The sequence below is a fragment of the Falco cherrug genome, chromosome 6 (assembly GCF_023634085.1).
Source record: "Falco cherrug isolate bFalChe1 chromosome 6, bFalChe1.pri, whole genome shotgun sequence".
Lineage (NCBI taxonomy): Eukaryota > Metazoa > Chordata > Aves > Falconiformes > Falconidae > Falco > Falco cherrug.
Window position 1 is genome coordinate 80741405 of NC_073702.1, and position 20664 is coordinate 80762068.

A 20664-nucleotide genomic window follows, 5' to 3' on the forward strand; every position below is an offset into this window, starting at 1 on the left:
GCTGAATCACTTTTCTTCAATTAAGGCTTCACAAGAAAAGTCTATTTTTAATCTTAGCAAATACCCTGGTGTCTGATCTTCTGTGAGTATTTATACTTCTTTATTTTAATAACTCCCCTCAAGGCCAATATGAGCTAAGCATGTAAATCCCCAGAGAACTGAAGAAAAAAGCAATCGCATTCACTTAAATGTAAAAATAAACCATTTGGCATGTTTATGCAGAAAAGCATCTCATAAATTATCATTACTTTTTTTTCCTCCCTCTGTCATCTAGTACTTTCTTAGCTTGATTGAAGACACACAGAGCTTCCTGTTTGCATCTTTCTGCTTTGAAGTGACGGTGAATGGATTCATTAAATTAGAACAAAAAAAAAATCTGCTAATTTGTTGCTTGTCTTCTCTTTCAAATGGATGATCTAAAAGGCTGAAAGTATTGTAGTTGTTGCAGTGCTGCTTGCAGTTTGTTGCAAGGGAAGTAACCTCCATCAGGTTTTAAAGCAGTGTTTTCCTTCCAGCAAAATCTCCAGGTCACAGCTCTTCCAATTACATGCAAAAGAAGACAAAGCTAGTCTGGGGAGCTTTCTCTTTCAGCAGCAAAGTTTGCATTTCTTTTAATGTAGTTAAAACATTTGACAGGAGAGAGTAGGGTTTAGTGATGTGAGGTGATTTCCAAATGAGTGTTAGCTTTTTGCTGACCTACTTTTGACTAGTGGTTTATTCTTGTCCATTACTTTTTGTCATTGAATAATGCTGATGTATTAAGCTGTGTGCTTCAAGGGCATTGCAAAATTGCGTGTAGGGGCAGGACTGAACTGTGAAAGTGCGAATTACTCTATCAGATCATACCCAATTAAAAAGTGACAAGCACAGCAGGAGAAATTGAAAGCAAGGTTTATCTTTCATGTAACATAAGAAGTCACTATATCGGTTAGAAACAAAGTGAGTGTGAAACAGATTCTCCACCTTTCCTCATCCCTCTACAAAAATTAATAATATCTGCTGACTTTATTATCTGGAAGAATAAGCTCCTGAGTTGTAACAGCTCATGTTGAAGGATATTATGGCAATGGCAAGAGAAGGGGAAGTACGGCAGCCATACACCTTTAAGCTATCTACTATCAAAGCATGCGCTGGACCTCAGGTCAGTTCATTGGGGATTGACGGACAGGGAGTTTGGAAAGAGTGATGGTAGTTTATATAAAGCTGTAGTGTGTCATTAAAGGAGGACTTGCAGACTTGCAGGCGCTCTGCAGTTCTGCAGGAAGCGTAGGAATAAAAGCATGGTAAGGAAACAGAACTTCGACTGAGCCCTGCAGTTGTTATAGAACTGCTACAAGCTAAGGAAACTTATTTACTCTCCAGTACCATTGCAAAAATCCATATATAACCTTTTGTGTGACATTCACCAGCACTCTTCTAATGGTGAGATGGGTCTGTGAATGTATAAATGAATGCAGTTTTCTATGTACACTATAATCTTCCAGAATCCTGGTAGGTCAAGGCGATGTATTGCAGAACCTGTCTGATGTTGAACCTGGGTTAAAGATGTTATGGACAAAATTGTGGTGCTTTCCAGAGTACTAGGGTTTTGGTGTGTGTTTGGTTTGTTTGGTTTTTTTTGGTTTTGGGTTTGGGTTTTTTTTGGTAGGTTTTTTGGGATGTTGTGGTTTGGTTTTGTTTTGGTTTTTTTCCTAATTCGATAAACTCTCATAAAATAAAGAAAAAAACAAAAGTAAACCAGCTTTGCAAAATGTGTTCTGTATTTGCTATTGGGATGCGGACTGCCTCAGTGATGTGTGACTGCTGTGTGACCAGGTGAACACCCCCTTCTACAGACAGTCAATGTTAGGTTGACCCTGATGTTTGCTGCTAATGGCATTACCTAAGGGGTTGCCGTTAGTGAACTCCTGTGTATGTGTGTATGAACACAGCTTTACTACAGCTGATTTTGTTAATGCCAGGTTTTCAGATTAGGCTTTAGTGTGTGACATTCTACTTTATTAAGAAAAAAATTACAAAAAATAAGAGGGGAAAGTGAGAAATACACAAAGAACTTGATATGTGTAAGCTGTGCTTAGAGGCATTGTATTGTAGGGAAGATAGGGGAGAAAGATGAGTAAATTAATAGGGTACCTGATCCATGCAGCAAGCTTTGCCTGTAAAAACAGTGATGCTATGTAGAATGCATGTTCATACAAAATATATTTAATTGTTTTACAACAAATTAAGAATTTAAAAGTAACCAACCGATTTACACTCCTACTAGACTTGGGGTTGGCAAGCATCTGTTAGGGAGGGGGAAAAATGTTATCATAATGTGAAAATTGTTATCCTTTAGAAGTCTCTGTTTTCCTGGAAGGGGATTTACCTTTTCCCCCATTTGTACCCATGATGGAGTACCAAGGGTCATCCAAAAGAATGGCTTTATTATTGCGTGTTACGGTAGGTAGTTTATGGGGGGTTCTTCCAAGTGAAGAAGGGACTCATATGCAGGCAATATCTAGGTCCCAAGTTTAAAAACAAACAAATAAAACCCCCAAACCACAAAAAAAAAAAATCACATAATAATCTTGAATGGTAGTTCTTTCCATTCTGTAGTGTTTTGGTTCTATCAGAAGTTTGATACAAGATGCATAACATTTTAAAGGGCTTTTGTGTATGGACTGACAGATTGCTTGTTTCTCCTGAGGTAAAGGTGAGGACCTAGCTGTGTGGATTTTCTTTTTTTCTTTTTCTTCTTTTTTTTTTTTTCTCCTTTTTGTCAGGAGGAAACTGGTATAAACTGTGCCTCTGTTAGTCTCACAGTTTTTCTGGCACAACCAAGAGGTTAATGCATTAATTACTGGTTATATTAGTGCAATACAGATACAATAGACTTTTAAGGGAAAAAAAGGGATAAAACACCCACGCTGTAATTTGAATGTGGAAAAGATTAATGGAATTCTCATTTCTAATTGATATGTGTAAAATTTGTGGGTAAGAGATGAGTTGGTTTAAAAAGAAAATACAAAACTGTACAGTTACACCATTGTCTAACTTTGACTTCGATTTTGCAGTGACCAGTGTAAAAGAAAATGCTGAAAAGTACATGGAGATGCTGGAGGATAAACTACATAGGTAAGGATGATAACATGGAAACCTTTGAAAATTAAAAAATGCTTTTTAACGCAGCACTGATAGGCATAAAAGCGTCAGGGAATGTTTTGGAACTTGCATTAGAATAATACCAAAAACTAATTCAAAGCTGGAAAAGCCCACAAGTGTTGTTATGAAGACCTCTGTCTGTGGCTGTGTTCAGCAGCTTTGCCACCAGCCTGCCAATGGATGCAGGTAAAAGCAAGAATGGCTGCGCTGTCTAGACTGCTCTGGAGCAGTGGTGGTACAGCCAGAGAAAAGGGACCATGGGTGCAGTTGGTGTGCATATCTCCAGCTCCGCCTGCGGGTGCTGTGATCAGCGGTGTGAGCTCTTTGAACACCCAGAAGCCCTGGGGATGTGAGAGCTGGCTGAAAAATCACCCCTCTGTTCCTATGCAAAACCCAGCTTTGAGCTGAGCCAAGGAATCCTTCACCAAAATTCTGGGCATCTTCGACAACCAGTGACTCTTATATAACAGTTTTGAAAGAATGCCATGTTGGGGGATTGTGGAAAGCAAATAGAAACCAAGACAATAATGGAGATATTTTAAGAACTGAATCCTAATGCAGAATTCACTTATTTGTATGCTTTTTTTTTTTTTTTTTTTAATTGGTAAACAAATGCTAGCATTTATATTTCCTTCTCTTGCTGTGTGAAGGGGGCTCTAGATCAACTCTCAAATTTTAGGCTCCTCCTTGAAATACAGTTAGCAAATGTTGCAGTGCTGTTGTAATGGAATCTTCTATGTTAGTGGACTTTGCCTTGCACAAGAATATTTGCATTGGAAAAGGCTTTTGTAGGCTGTAATTGGAGTTTGTGTCTTAATAAAACACAGCTTGCCAAATTAGCACCACTTCCATTTCTATAAGTGATCAAGTATAATCAATAAACTTGTTGCACTCTTGTTTTGTTGTATTGATAAAGAGAGGGTTGTAGATCTTTAGATTTGCACACTCATACTGTTAAATATAGAAGTATTTCTTTTGCATAACTCTTTAAATTTAAAAGTAGTTCAGAGCTGGTTGAAAAATGAGGAAAACAAACCTTGAAGATCGAGCTGTGTGTCTTGGGTGCTGCCTGACCTCCTCTTAATAACATTTATATTCCACATACTCCAATCCATAAGTGTAAGACAAGTCTTAGGAATATTCTGTGGGTTGTCTTTTTGAAAACTCTGCTTTTTATTAAAAAATAAAATATAAGGTATAACAAGATGTATTGATGTTTCTAGGCTGTATGGATTTAACTGACATACCAGGCTTCCAGAAGGAAGTAAATTTCTCTTTAAGTATTATATAATTTGAGAATCTATATAGTTTTTTTTCTCCTTCTGAGGATTTGTCACACAGAATTTGCAGCTCTGGTTCATTTTATTTATGCTTTTTTAGTGCTTTTTGAGTTGTCTATGTGGACTTTTCTGCATTGGTACCTTAAGTTGCAACACATTTTTATGTGTTTTGATAGGTGTTGTTAATGAGCTTGCAGCTTTTTTTTCCCCTCTTCCTGCTGTTTGTGGGAGAAAGTTCCATGCTGAATTGCTGGTATTCAACCTGCTTCTGTGGGGAGTATCATTTCAGGGGGAGGATTACAAGTTAAACCCTCTTTTTGGCACTGCTTTGTATTTTAGAAGCATTTTATTATGAACAGTCTTCGACCATTTCAAACTTCCTATAGCAGATGTAAGAGTTGTGGAATATTGTAATATAATCTGTTGCTTTTGTCTGCAAGGGTTGGTTTTCCTCAGTACCACATAGGCCTGTTTCAGTCTAGATTCTCCACTGCAGCCAGGCTACAGGCTTCAGACTTTTGCTGTTAAGGTAAGTGTTCTTCCCAGCATATGTTGAGGACCCAGATACATGAAGTCCAAGTATATTGCTGCAACCGTACTGGTGCACTTAACACGCACTTCAGAGCTTGCCATCAGCTTCTCTAACAGACTATTGCAGTGTTGCCAAACTTGCAATATTTTCCTTCCTGCCCTTAAGAATTAATAAAAAAACCCCAAACCAACCCCCCAACAACAACAATCCCTAAAACTCACCAAATAAACCCAACAAAAAAACTCCCCCAAAAAATCCACTGCAGTGCTGGCCAAGCCTGGGGATCACAGAATCATAGAATGCTTTGGGTTGGGAGGGATCTTAAAGATCATCCAGTTTCAACCCCTCTGCCACGGGCAGGGGCACCTTCCACTAGAACAGGTTGCTCAAAGGCCAGGCTGAACAGGGCTGTGGATGCCCCATCCCTGGGCAACCTGTTCCAGCACCTCACCACCCTCACAGTGAAGAGTTTATCCCTAGTATCTAACATAAATCTACCCTCTTTCAGCTGAAAGCCGTTCTCCCTTGCCCTATCACTACAGGCCCTTGTGACAAGTCCCTCTCCAGCCTTCTGGCCGGGCCCGTTAGGTACCGACAGGCTGCTATAAGGTCTCCCCAGAGCCTTCTCTTCTCCAGGCTGAACAACCCCAAGTCTCTCAGCCTGTCTTCATCGGAGAGGCATTCCAGCCCTCTGATCATCTTCGTGGCCCTCCTCTGGACCCGCTCCAGCAGGTCCATGTCCTTCTCATGCTGGGGTCCCCAGAGCTGGATGCAGTGCTCCAGGTGGGGTCCCATGAGAGCGGAGCAGAGGGGGAGAATCACCTCCCTCGACCTGATGGCCACGCATCTTTGGATGCAGCCCAGCACACGGTCAGCTTTCTGGGCTGCAGGCACACCTTGCTGGGCCGTGTTGAGCTTCGGATCAACCAGCACCCCCAAGCCTTTCTCCCCAGGGCTGCTCTCAGTCCATTCTCTGCCCAGCCTGTATTTGTGCTCGGGATTGCCCCGACCCACATGCAGGACTTTGTACCTGGCCTTGTTGAAGTTCATTAGGTTCACATGGACCCACCTCTGAAGCCTGTCAAGGTCCCTCCATGTGGGATCCCTTCCCTCCAGCGTGCCAACCACCCCAACGGCTTGGTGTCATCGGCAAACTTGCTGAGTGGGGGTGCCCTCGATCCCAGTGCCCATGTTGCCGACAAAGATATTAAACAGCACTAGTGCCAGTACCAACCCCTGAGGAACACCAGATAGGAAAGATTCAGTCCTGAACCAGTGACAGTTTTTCAATATGTGCAAATGGTATTATTCTAAAAATAGTTTATCCCAAGTAATTAAGGACTAAGAATTTCTTTTAACGTTGGTGGGTAGAGAAAATCTCTAGTGATTTTACCAGAAAGAAGTCTCTAAGATACTACAGCTTTAAAATCTTTTTATATTTATGCTAATAAAGTGGCTATAGATACTTGTTTTTTAAAGGTTCTTTGGACTTTAAGTAATTAACTACACCTGCTTTACAGCTTCAGTAATTAAAAAAAGTAAGTAAGAGCCCAAGAGGCTTTTTTTTCCCTCCTCTCCCCTCTTAGAGAAGTAACTTGACAGACTTTTTCGCTTTTTTTGGGTCTTCATATATATGCTCAGATTACTCCTTCATATAGATATATATCCTAACTTAAAGAAAGACTCTCTAAGGAAAGTTTAAAAAATAAGTTTTGTATTTACATTGTAGACAGAGGTAGAATTTACATCTGGCTCATTGATGCACTTTTTTTGGATGCCTTGGAAAACAATAGAGGATCAAGTCTGTGCAGCATTAATTCAAATAAGCTTCTAAATTTAAAATCATTTTGGTAGGTAATGTTTCAAATAGAAATAACCTAGATTCAAAACCCTTCAATGAAAAAAATAGCTTCACATATGGTAGAACTGTCAGAAATGTAATTTTTGATCACTTTTATAGTAGAAGAGAATTAATGAAGAAAACTCAGACCAAAACACCTTTAATAAAGATTCAGGTTAAAGTATCAATTTTATAAATTAAAAAGTTGTGTCGTGTCGTGTGTCCGTGTGTCCCCCCCTTTTTTTTTTTCCTCTTTTGTTTAGTCTCTTAAGACAAGTTTGGAACATATCCTTCTTCTAAATTTTTTTTGTTCCTTTTTTGGAGGTGGGGGAGGGAACCTAGCTTATTCACTGGAGTGCCTTTTTTTTTTTCCGTTTAAACAAATGCAGTACTTTTGACTGCACCCTACAAAATGCGTCTGTTTTCAAGTAGCATAATAAAATGTTAATCTGTTTGATTAAGAACAGTACTCTTAATAGCCTTGTACATACAGAAAAAAAGGGAAAATATGCATTGACAAAACAGGAAATATGTCCAGTATCTGATAATTTCACCCTAAAGAAGACTAACCACCCATTAAGTATACAGATTACGTGACATTGTTTTTTCCTTTTAAAATATAGCTTGTTTTCTGAGCAGGGGATTGACAGTTGTTGAGGACAGTGTCCTTCAAGAAAAGAATAAATAAATAGCACATGTAATAACCCTTCAGCCTGTCTCTTTTTCAGTCACCAATATACATCAAGCCACTCCTAGAGTTTATATATTAAATTACTAGCTGCTCTTTTGAGACTGTAAACACCATTGCCATGTCTTCCATGGTAGCCCTTGCAAATCACTTACATTTTGTTAGTAAACAGGAGATGTGCAAAAGTGATTATAGTTAGGATTATGAAACTGTGTTCAGTGAAGACGTCTGCATGAATAGCTGTAGTGCAAGAAATTTTGCTCGGATAAATTCAGCTCATCACTTGAGCCATTCAAGAAGAGAAGTTTAGTATAGTTGTCTGATCTAGCTCATTGAGAGTCAGCTGAGCATCTTCTGGTGACACCCTTGTTCTTTAACAGAAAGTGTATTTCTTCATCCCACTTCTTTCCATTCCAAGGGAGGGATCTGCTGGGGCTTTGTATCATTACTGTGACTAAAGCAGGCTTCGACAATTTAACTCTAAGAACCACCAAGTTCTGTCATAAATGAGCTTAAGTCATGTAAATGGTTGAGGGTCATGAATTTAGCCTGGAAAAGAGAGCTATAAAGCCATAAGAGCAGAAGATTTGGGTTGGGATTTTGTGCTTAAATGCTGTCTCCTAAATCAATACTTAAAAGCGGCTGGATTTTGCAAAATGTGGAGTATCAATAAACACCTTTAAAATCAATGGAGAGTACCATGTTACTTTTATTTAGGTACTTAGAGGTGAGAATCTAAGTCTAAACTGTGGTTTGTAAATATGCACTTGTTTTTGAAGAAACCAAAGAAATAGTCTCTTTTGAAATGAGCAGGAAACCGTTTATACGTATTTCTGCATGAAAAATCATCATAATCTGAGTTTTTTGCTAGTTCTTACATATCTCAATGAAAGTCATGTGACCTGCGCAATTGTGTCTGTCACAATTTATGTGTTCCCTGCATCTCCTTATATTTCTGTCCTTGCTTCAGTCTATTTCCCTTCTGTTGCAGAGGGAGCTGTGAGAATGCGTGTGCATGGAAAGATTGATCTGTCTGAGCACTGTATTTGGTAGCTGAAGAAATGAAAACAAGAGTGTGGAACAAGGTAAAATTAAAAAAAATAATTATCTTTCAGACCACTGCCCTGGCAGAAGCTAGTAAATGTTCCACAGTAAATACAATTACCTTATAAAATGCTTTGCAAAATCAGGAATTTGATTACCTCACTGAAACATGCAGCCAAAGGCTTTTTAGCTCAGTCTTGCCTTTGGAGACACTGCTGTGCTGTTCTTGTAGTAGTAGAAGGAAATAAGCCATTTTATTTTAAAATAAGAACAACATTTTTTTTATACTTTCCTTTCTGTACTTTTTTTTTTAAATACTCCTTTATACCAAAGAAAACTAAGGTTAAATTAATGGTGCAAATCAGCTTTATGAGATTTAGGATGAAATAACAATGCTTTTATTTTTCAAGCATCCATCTGCTAGATATCCGTAGAAGCATATTTGGGATACATGGCCCTTGTGAAACTTATTAGAAACTGATCATCTGTGAAAGTTTGCACTCCTAAGCAGATGGAGTAAATGTGGCAGAATTGTTAGAAGAGAGCGTTATCTTCAGATTTCATTTTGTGTGCTGGGAATGATTTGACATTTGCCCTAAGAACTAGGGGTTTTGGCTTACCACGTATTTCCTGAGTGGCGTTACATGTTAATGTGAAAGTTATGCCTGAACCATAGCTTGACCAATTAATGATAGATATGATATTTAATGAAGGAGCATCTTAGAAGCAAAAATACATCTTAAGGGGGAGGAAGGCAGAGAGCAAATGAAACATCAGGAGAAAACAAAGATCCTGGGACCATTGTTCATCCTTCTGCATGTACTCAGGGTGTGTGAGGGCCAGACCCGTCATGGAGAATTGAACCCTGAGGCAGCAGAAACCGCAGAAGGAGCTGCCTTTATTGCTAATTAAACAATGAGGCATTTAAGTGTTTCTTGAGACTGAAATGATTTTCTGCAGTGAGGTTGGGTCCCTGTATCCAACTGGAGCTTTTTAGCCTCCTGCATCCACCCAAAGTCCTGCCTGGAGTCCGATGCCATGCTGTTGAGGAGCAACAAAACCTGCAAGTTGTCCAAACCTGCAAGTACAAGCTTGCAAATATCAAGCGTTTTAATGACAAAGCCCCTCTGTGGCCATCTACAGACCCTTACCTTCTGTAAGGGTAAGGTTCCACCTCGGGCTGCTGGTGTTCTGCACGTCATGGTGTTGAAAGCCTGGAGGCGGACTGTGCTAAGGCTGCTGAGTAAGGCTTTCCAAAAAGCTTTTCCCTCTCGTATACGCAGCAGCGCAGACATGCCTGGGAGTACCAGATGGCCTGCAGTAATTTTGTGTGACCTGTGACCTGCCTCGGTTGCACTGAGAGTCATTTCAGCTGCTGGTAGTATCTTAGGAGTGCACAGATAGGACTGAAATACCATCTTTGCCTACCTCCCCCCAAGACTGTGTGTGTTCTAGTGCGCTTCCAAGAGAGCACACAGCCCCTGTCCCTTGCTGGATAATGATCTGATCTTATTTTGCTTACCAACAGTTCTGCTGCAGGAGTGTTAAATGCAGGTTAGACAAAATATTAGATCTTTCTAGTGACTCATTTAGTCCCTTTTTTCTTCCCAGCTGGTCTAAGTCATACGCAGCTGTGAGAACATTAGCTCTGAAATTGTGAGCAACGCAGACACTTTATATGCGGCGGTGCATTCCTTTGTATCTCATGGCCCACATGGTGATGGCTTCTAAATCCCTTATCATAACTGCCTCAGGATGGAAACAATTTTTTTGTACCAGCCGAGGTAAAGATGACATTTCTTGAGCTGAGGGAATTTAATGTGATTGTACTGTTCTCCAGGCCTCGAAAGATTATGCTGTGACTTCCATTCATCACAAAAACGGGGCTTTTTAGTGGCTTTTTCTAATTCCCAGATAAGAATCATGAAATTATTTTGGGGGAATAATATTGTTAAAGAATAACTGGTGACAATTACACAGAGGTGTTTTATTGAGCTATTTTCTCTGCTCTTCTGCAAGAATGGGAAAACAAATAAATACACCTGCTAGTAAGATGCGATATTGCAATGACTGTGCTTTACTGTTGTTGCATGATTCAGCACCTGGTAACTGGGCAAATGTACGTAAAATCTTTCTTCTTTTAATCGACTCTCTTTCGCTGTTTGTCTTTGTTCCTTTTTTGTTCAACAGCGTTTGTTTTCATCTTAATGGTGGCTTTTTATGACTCACGGACACGCAGTACAGGAAATGTAGTGGAGCCTTGCTCTTGCTAGGTAAGGTATGCTCATCTGCGCTGCTCCTCGTTCACTGAAGTGAAGGGAATTGTGTGTAATTAGGACAACTTGCATTTACTGAAGAAGCAGAAGTTGAGCTCAGGGTGTGCTTTACGTGATCTCATACACCTCTGATTTATTTTTTTTTAAGCTTTTCAATCAAATGTCACTCGGCTAGCTCAGAACAAATGTGGCTGCAACCTAGTTCCTCCGTCTGCTAGGACATGCATGCATTCTGTATCAGAAACTTGTGGTTCTCTCAGGCAGGCAGTGTTTTTAATGCGTTTGAAGATGTGATCTTCACTGAGCTCCATCCCTTCAGACAAGATGTCTGATGTCCTGAGGGTCCCATGCCATAAGAGGACAAGTCAGGATTAATTGCCATCACATCACATTTCAGTTCTCATGACAATGAACAGTTAAAATAGTTACTCTCTTCCCTTATTATTCATCCTGTTAGCTTATGTAGTAAGTCTGCTTTATAACTTACTAAGTTTCAGCAATGTTTCTGGGAGCAGAGCTGGGTATGAATGCTCTGAGTAGCAGAGCACGCTGAAGGGACAGTGTTTCATACTGCTGATGGTCTCAAAGCTGGTCTAAGATGCTCTTGGAGCACAAGCAAAAAGGCTGAGTGTCCTTGCGGGTGCATAGCTCGCTGTCTCATCTCGTTATGGCTTCTCAGCTGTTCCTGTCTGTATGGGATACTTCTTTTTTTTTGATACAACATCAGTTATATAGGGGTGGTTTCCCAAAGTGTGTTGTTTGCCTGTGACTTCAAGCTGTTCCTTATGGGTGACCCTTACCTCTCTGGAAAAGTGCTGTTGGGTGGCAGTGAAATCACTTGTGTTGCCTGCCCTTGCAACGAAGGGCCACAGGACTAAGTCTGGTGTGATTATCTTAAATACTGAAAATGGAGAACACAATTAGAAGTTGATGCTACTGGAAGTGGATATGGTAAATAACTTGCAAGATTTGCAAAACTGGAAGAAATTTTTGCACACTTCTGGGACATCTGAAGGTGTTCTGCCTTAACCATGGTTTGCTGCTCTTTAGAGTAAAACAGCCCCTTCTGAACATACTGTGAGGTTTTATCATGCTGGTGGGTTCCCATAAAACCTTTAACCAGCATCGCCAACAAAAACTTGTCTGGTTTCAGTAGTCTTGAAAAAGGATTGCAGTGTCACCAAACCCATACGGAGATGATCAAACACTTCACTTTGGAGAATCAGTTCGCCTTGTTGTGAGCAACACATTCGCTTTGTTTCAGTTGTCTTATTCTTCAGTTTACATGAGAGGCAATGTCATAAAACTAGCGTTATTGTTTCTTAAAGGCTCACGTTTTCCTGATACTCTTTTCTAGCCTGAAAACATCAACTGATGTCATAGCACTTACTTTGCTGTGGAAAGGTGATGATATCATGAATTCAAGGATTATCACTTCAGCTGTGTAACTGGTAACAAGAACATAGGAACTTGTGAACAAACCCAGCATTTTAAATAGATTTTTGTAGGGGAGGGAAAAATTGGCAAGATCCCACTGATCTTTTGTTTTAGTATTATTGTAGTGAGGGAGGTTTATTTGCCCAAAATATTCATGAATAAAGGGAACTGTGAGTAATGAAAAGTGAAATACTAAGTGTGGTAGTTAATAAATTACAGGTGAATTTGGGGTTTTGGTTGCTGTGTTGGCCCAGCCTTATTTGAGAGATACATCCTCTTTTTTCAATAGTTTTGGAAACTTAATTTTCACAACGGTGCATCCAATTAACAAAAAGGAAAAACTTAAGTATCCTTTCTTACTCTATTTCTTTTTTTCCCCCTCTGCTTTAAATGTTTGCCTGCTTTCTTGTTTGCTGTTCTTTAATTGCTCTGTCTTGAAAGAGAGAGGGCTTTTTGATTCTCCTCTTGGTCTTTCCTTTTTGTGGCTTCTCTGTCTCCTTTCATTCCACTTGTCTCATTTCCACTTTGTAAATTTTATTCTTATCTTCTTTCTTTTGTTTCCAACTTTATTCCTTAGCACACCTGTTTTTATGTGCCTCCTCTGTATATCATGGGGCGGGGGGGGGGGGGGGGGGGTGAAGCTGGATAGTAGGAATATGAGAAAGCACTTGATTCACAAAAATCTCTTCTTACCTTTAAAACACAGGGGAAGCTGGATAGTAGGAATATGAGAAAGCACTTGATTTGCAAGAATATGTTCTCAGCTTTTAAACACAGCAGGTGTTTTTTTTCAAGGTAACTTAGACTTGCATGACCACGATACAGGTTCTCATTAAATGTTCTTATTGTCTTCACAGTCATTTGTGTTGTATTTGAAAATGTTTGCAATGTCCTGAAAGAGTATTGTATCTTGGAAGCTCTTAGTAAATTTAAATTCAAATAATCTCACAAGAAATTTGATGGTATTGTTTAATGGAAATGGACTAGCCTAGATTAACTGGGTCTGGAGGAAAGAGGAGAATCTTTGCTGTTCCTTATGTTTCTGGATGTGGGAAGTGTAGCTAATGCCCACAGGGGATGGAAATTGAAATCAGCTCTGGAAGTGCAGCAGATTAGAATTTGTAATCGTTCCTCTGCAGCGTAATGCACATTTCATCCTCAGGGTGATCTGGTGCCATGTGCTAGTGGAGATCCTCTGACAGACAAACTCGTGGCTTGTGCCAGGGTGCAGCTCCTGCTTCCCATCCTGCAACCTGTGTCTGTCAGCTCTGGCAGAACTAATATTTATACCCATCTATAGATGAAATGCATGTTCAATGAGCAGTAAAAATGGAGGGCAAAGAATGCAATCTGTTTCTTCCACCAAGAGAAGAAATATAAAAACAAACAAAAAACTCCCTTATTTCTTCTTCTGTCTGTGGCCTCCACAAGGTAGGAGACGATTGCATTGTTGGAACCCATATGTGACATAGCAAGGATCTTCTGGGTCTGCAGTGATACAACGAGTGCTTGCTGCAAGGGGAGGAGGACTGTGTCTTAATTCCTGAGGGACCATCTGTTGGCTGAAGCTGTGGAGGGAGATTTTTGCAGAAAGGGAGGGATGTGATGGGGAGGATTTTGTGTCCAGCAGGTGTCTCTGGGAAGGGGACATAACACAAAATTTACTTTTCCACTTTAAGTCCTAGTAGAGTTACTGTTGCACCGATGTATATTTGGTATACGTTGTGCCCTGAGCGTTTTTTAATGACTGTTTGGCTTCTATGTGAGAAGATAAAAAGTGAAGAAGGGCACAAGAATTACAGGCTTAGCAGTTGCTGTTGTTGTCTTTTTTTCTTTTCTTGGCATTTTGCCTGTTCAGGGATGCTGGATCACAAATATTGATTTCTTTTTTTTTCCTTTTTAATTGGGAGGTGGGGGAACTGTGGCACATGACTGTACTGTTTTATGAGAAGTAGGGGAAAGCTCTGTTCTTTTTAGATTTAAAAATGTTAGATTTAATCTCAGCATTGAAACTAGATCTGCTTAGAAAAAAAAAAAAGGTCACATTTTGGGCCAATTTCCACTATCTCTTAAAGCTTTAGAAAAAGCAAAGTACATGGTCACTCAGCCTTTAGTAGCTCTCTGTCCACATTAATTCAGGTTTTGTCTAGGCTAGGGCTTTTTCGAAGTTACTGAATTAAGTTCAGTAGTTAGTGTGCAGCATTGGCAAAGGCAAGGTGACAGGGGATTTTGCAGCTTATTCACGGACAAGCTTGCCTGCCTGCCCCGCTTGCCTCCAGGGTCTTTGTCTTCCATTCACTTTATACTCAGCATAGCAAAAATCATCAGAGGGCAAGGCTGAGTCTCCCCTTCTATAAACAGAAAGTATTGCCCTTGCTTAAAAAGAAAATGTGGTGAAAGTTCATAGCTTCTCTAGCTGTTTAGTAATTCTGATTTTGTTAGGAACTTTTCTTATTCTGTATGCCTTTTTCTTACGCTGCATTGTTCTGGTGCTGGTCAGTCACGCCTGAAAAGCTAGAGTTCAACACTTCAGTGAAACTCATTAACGTCACAGTAGTCCTCTCCACTGCAGACTCTTGCCTCATCAAGAATAAGTAATTCTACATCACTTTGCTGCTTTAGTGTGCTGAGATTTCCCTGTTTTGGGGCAGAAACAATGTTTTCCTTATGGTTTTTTTCAATCACTTGTGCTTTTCCTTGTGTTCTCATCTTTTTCGATTTGATTGAATTACATGAATTTTATTAAGAGTTTGAAATTCATATTCCTCAATTTTCTGGTTTGTTATTGTCGATGCAGAGAGGATCCCATTTTGTTAACAGTGAATGTCTAACATGACTGACAGCCGTCATGCTGCTGCTTCTTCCTTGAGAGTAGGTTACATCGGTTTTGATTTGGAAACCTACACAGTTTTTCTCATAGATAGCTACACTAACATCTATTTGCATTAATGAAGGGAAGGTTGATACTATGAGCTTTGGTGATTGCTTCTAATAGTTTTCCATTTCCTATGCAAAAATTCTTTTGCTGGGAGATAGTTCTGTCTCACAGCTCCATGGTGCTTCAGAAAGAGTGTTCAGCCACTGGCCTCATCCTAGGATTTTCAGGGGATGTTTGCAGATAAGTTCCAAGACTGTCAACGTGAGAATGCATTTGCAGTGTGCTATAGCTGGGAGGAGTTACCTTTGGATACTCTGTCAAGCCAAAGGACAGTGGTTTCATCGTCTCATCCAGGTAAGACAAAATTGGTGCAACAGGAGGTCCTAGAGTTATTTGTAGGTGTTTACTAAGAGTGTAGTGTCAGGTGAGAAGCACTTTAGAAACTAGGGACTGAGTTTGAAAAATTGGTAAAATGACATCAGCTTAAGCAGATGACTGCTTCCAGTAATTTTGTGGGGCTTTTCCCAGCCTTTTATTTTCACTGAGGATAAGGTGAGTGCATCATGCAAAGTGCTTCTCTTTGGCCACCAGCATCGCTGGGCCTTGCCCAGCTCTGCCCTGCTGTTGCCTTCCCTGTAAGCTGATGTAATGCAAACCTTCACCTACCTTAGTTGTGGAGATATGACTATGTGAGGAGGGGGAGGGATGTGCAAAGCTGTCACCTCTGTGTCCACAGCATTAAGCTTTTGCTCTCTTACCAGGTCCCCTTGTTGTCTGTGTGTAGGTGAATTTACATAATGAGAAAGACTTGATCCCTTCTGCACTTGGCAAGAAAACTGTTCAGAGGTAGATGTGTATTTTCCTACTGCTGCTGTTTCTGAGTGCGTCCCTGAAAACAAGACATGAAACCATTTGTGCATTTCTCAGAAGTTTTGCCATCTCTCTTGAGCAGGATTGCTATCAACAGTAGTAATGGGTATAGAGCAGTCAAAGAAGATGAGGATAGATGTCTGATGTCGTCTGCCTGCTGTCTGGCAGTGCCGCTAAATACTCCCGTCCTCTGGATGATACTTTCCACAAAGTCCTGACTGGCCAATTAGATAAAAGCATCATGATAATTAAACAAGTAGAAAATAAATAAAATATCACCACCTGTATAGCATGAGTATGAAGATGTTGGATAGCTCTATCTTGCATGCCACTGGGACAGTCTTTCCCACTAGCGTTTGGAAGCATTTATTACTTAGTGTACTTACTACTGGGAATGTACTCTGCCCATCTGGGAAGGCACACAGGTCCTGGCAATTTAAAGTTTGTGGTAAAGTTCGCAGCGCAGGGTTCGTGGTAGCTGACAGCGTCCAACCAGGAAGGATCTGTAGACCCTGCCCTTTCCCTCTTGCTCTTCTTGAGCTAAAGCGGGATTTGGCTCCTGACCTCATTTGACCCTGCGGCTACAGTGGGTCATATCGTGCCCTTGGATGTTTCAGAGGAATTCCGTAAGCACACGGCTATTGACATCAGTACTTGGCCAGCGCTTTCCTTTTTCCAGGTGTGTCTTCCTGGTTACAAAGGTTGAATTTCAAGGTAAATTCCCACATGATGACAATATGTCATCTCTCCCAATTGTATCTCTCCTAAAAGGGCATTTTTTTTTGCCCTGTTGTTTTTATCATTATGTATGCCTAATTCCCGCTCAGTCAGTAGTACACAGGATGGTTCACATTCCCAAATTCACATGACACTGAAAGTCTAAAACTGTTATTCTTTGAGAGCAGGGAATATATTATAAACTATTGAATTTTATATCAGAGAACAGAGGTGAATGAAAATGATGGGAGAATTGTAAATACCTTCTATATGCTTCCTAACACTTGTGGTCAGAGACTGCAATAAACAATAAGAGATCAGCCTCATTATTCTAATTGCTTTGCAACAAGAAAGCATTCTTCTCTCAGTATAAATAGCCATTGCTGCTATTGCAGCAGTGTGAATTTGTGGCAGCTGAGAATGTGGCCTCAATGCAAATCCCGTGCTTTCTTCCTGTGGCATACTTTTGGAAACAAATGTATTTTGTTGGATTAGAATTGATTGTGACTTTAAAAGCTGCTGAATTGCTTCAGTTTCAGTGGAAGTTACTAGAAGTTGAATCCTTTGTGGGGTTCAAGCTCGTGACAGTATTTAGGCTTGTGCAGCAGCTCAGCTGTTTGAGCAGGGCTTAGATGAATAGATAGTTCCTGAGATGCATGCTTTCCAAAATCAGGGCTTAATTCACACCTCTCCTTTAAATCTGATTTGGGATCAAATATTAAGTAGCGCAGAAAAAAGATCTCATTCCGGGAATTCCCATCCAGTCAACCCCCCCCCCCCCCCCCAACTCAACAGTTTAATGACATTGTGGGGCTTTGTTGTTATTGTAGGAGCCAAAGGCAAGCAGGGTGCAGACTGAGTTATCAGAGTTAGTACCGAACTTGAAGGTGCTTTATCAAATTATGAATGAGGTGAATGATAAACTAGGGTTGGAAAGCTGGCTTTATGTGGACTGCTTCATAAGAAGAATTCCCCGGTAGCTTTTTCCTCATCTATCAAAGTTAAGTTTTTTACTCTCAGAATAGATTACTTATAATAGATGTTTCAGTGGAGGTAGGGGCAGAGGGCCATTACTCTATTCCTTTTTTTTAAACAGGAATAAATAGCCTTGAAAGCAGGTAGTAAATTTTTACATTGTACATTAGGTCATATAGTAAAAATAAACTTTACAATAAGTGTGGGGACAAAATTGTGCAGTAAATTCTTATGGCAAGATGCCTGCCTTCTTCCCTTGTAAATTACTTAATTTTCTGCATTCAACATGTCGGTCCCATTCCTACATCCACCTTGCATTAAGAATCAAAGTGAAAACCATCAGCTGCAGCAGTCTATCATTTTGTGTTTCCAGTGGAGATAATTTAAGTATAAAACAGTGACATTGAATATTGATAGAAGATGACAGGCTGTGATTAAATTTTTGTGCTGGGTAAAGCAAATGGCTGGAGGATTCAAGAGAAAACAACAAAAATATGGTTCAGTATTGTGTGGTATCTTGTTTTTTAATAAGACTAATCAAATGTCCATTATTAGTTTTAAGCACTAGAAAAAATGTTGTTCTTCCTTGTTTTGGACAGGCCTTTCAGGAAAGAAAAAAGCAGACATAAAATATATACATTTCACATAAAATACAAGGTGGTAGTTTTGTCCTTAGGATGCTGATATCAGGGGTTTTTTTCTATGGACAAGAGAAAGATGTCATGATTCTTAGCAGATTGTTTTTAGATTTCAGTTTAGAGTCTAATCCTTCAGTATCCTGAATGCAGTAGGTAGCGTTTTACTGAATTGAAGAACTTGTGGATAATGAGCGTAGCTGGTAGGCTTAATTTTTTTAAAACATTTGGCAGAAAATTCTGTCAGATCCATTTTTCTGTTTACTGAGATCATTGTGAGGGGCCATGTATTTTTACAGTAATATTATTTCTTATTTTTTGTTGTTAGGCTCTTTCTAAGAAAAATTCTGAATGTCTTAATGGGAAGGAGTTTTTAAAGAAATGTTTTATGAAGTTGAAAGGTCTGAGAAGCTTCCTTAGGAATCTTAGAATCCATCCATCATAATAGAATGTGTTTATCCATTTTTTCTTAATCATGCAATTTATAGAATTGGTGGTGTAACCTCATTATGCATATATACAACATGCCCCAAACAGATTAAAAATATTAATGTGAGAATGCAATGACTCTTCATGTGAGAAATATTTGGATGCGTTACATAAAAAATTAGATTTTCTTTGGGGGGTGGGGGTAGGGGTGGGGAGTGTGGAATTTATGGGAGAGAGTACAACTTAGATCTGGTTCATCGCCTTATTAACATTTATTATTATGTTATTGCTTCCTTAAGTCAAAATCTGTGGAACTAGAGAGAAAACTGGAATTCTGGAAGGAGATCAGATATGATCGTCCTACTTCCAGTTGGTCTTGGGTGATTTACTTCCAGCCCTCCCACTTAACGCACAGTTTGTCTTGCCTTCTGCATTTAAGGCTGTATTCTCAATGACGTATCTCAGCTGCTGATGGAGATCATTCAGCTACAAATCCAGAGGAGGAAACTGCTTGCACTCACAGTTCCCCTATGCTTACCCCACTTTGACAATTTGGTGTGCAGATTTGAAAACTCTGTCCCTCATTTTGTAGTACTGTGAAATACATAATGGTTACATGGTACATTGGCTTTGTTTCAATGTCACTACCATTACGCTAAAAGGAAAGTATTTGTACAGGCTAAAAAGGCTTATTTCCTTCATATATGTACATCTTCACATCCATCCATCCATCCATCTTCATGTACTATGAAGTCCTTCACACAAGGATAAAACAATACAATTAAAATTGTTTATAAATAGAACACAGTACATATAAACAATGTTTAATTTAGCTGTTCTCAGCTAGTTAATTGTATAGTGCAGCATACACTTATTCTGTGCATGGGCTTTCAGAGGTTCTTTATCTGAAGACACTACCTGGAGCTACCAAAAGTAATAAAATGGCAATGTTACCTGCTAGGTAACAGCACAGGAGGAGGGAGAATATAGAGGCAGGGAAGAAAGGAGTTAGGTTTTTCAAATGAAAGGAGTCTGAAGACCTGTGGAGGTTGTCCCTCTGGCCAGACCTGCAGAAATACAGTGTCCCTGGAGTGAAAGTTCAGACAGGGGTAAGGAGAGAGATGTGAGAGAAGCAAGGTCCATGCAGCAGGCAGCAGCAGCCTGAAGGAGATTGTGCAGTGTTTCAGTGGCATTTTCCCTTCCAAAGTAGTTTTGTTACACTTCAGTTCCATTCTTTAAGTGTGTTTTATACTGTACCTAGGGTGTCTACAGTGTTCAGACAAGCTGGTGTCTGCTCGTATCTGGGGTTCTCCTCTAGGTCTTGTCTGAAATTTGGTGAGTATGGGCAAGGAGGGAATTGAACTGTTGGTCTTTCTTTTGCTCACAAAGCCAAGAAGTGATAGCTCCTAATCCCAACATAACCTAAAAGGCTGTGGTGGGTGTTCCCTAGCAATATTATAGAGGTTAGATCACTCAACAGAGGCACAGGATACCTGGCTCCAGGTACTCTGCCTATTGCATCTCCAGGTATACTCTACCCTGCTGCATCCCTGAGTAGAGGAGGATGCCATAGCCACCACACTGAGGGCTGGGATGGGGGCTCTGCTCACATGTTTCCTCAAATCTGTCCCTTTATGTGCATTTGCCTCTGCTCCTGTGCTGCTGTAGGAAGCAGAGTCACTGCTACCACCCGTTCTTCCAGCTGCATGAAAGTAGCATCCATGTCTCTGTGCTGCACTATGGTGTCCTTGTCTGGGTGTTCTGGATGTCTTTTGGATAGGACTGCTGTGCAGAGGACATACCTGTGGCTTAATAAGGTTTAGATATTAGAAAAGTCAGCCCCGAGCAAAATTTTTAGATGTTGAAGATGTAGGTGTCTAGAAGTTTGATGGGGATTGTGATGATGGCTTTCTTGTGGT

The 20664-nt window shown here is 40.1% G+C and overlaps 1 protein-coding gene across 4 annotated transcripts in view; it reads left to right on the forward strand.

The window, feature by feature from the left end:
• The window catches only part of DISC1 (DISC1 scaffold protein), a 207661-nt gene that overhangs the window by 154361 nt on the left and 32636 nt on the right, over positions 1–20664 (forward strand). For all 4 annotated transcript variants that reach the window (XM_055714247.1, XM_055714245.1, XM_055714249.1 and 1 more), the window contains one exon: positions 3057–3117. In XM_055714247.1, the coding sequence (XP_055570222.1) occupies positions 3057–3117 (61 nt within the window). The remainder of the gene's footprint in view (positions 1–3056; positions 3118–20664) is intronic.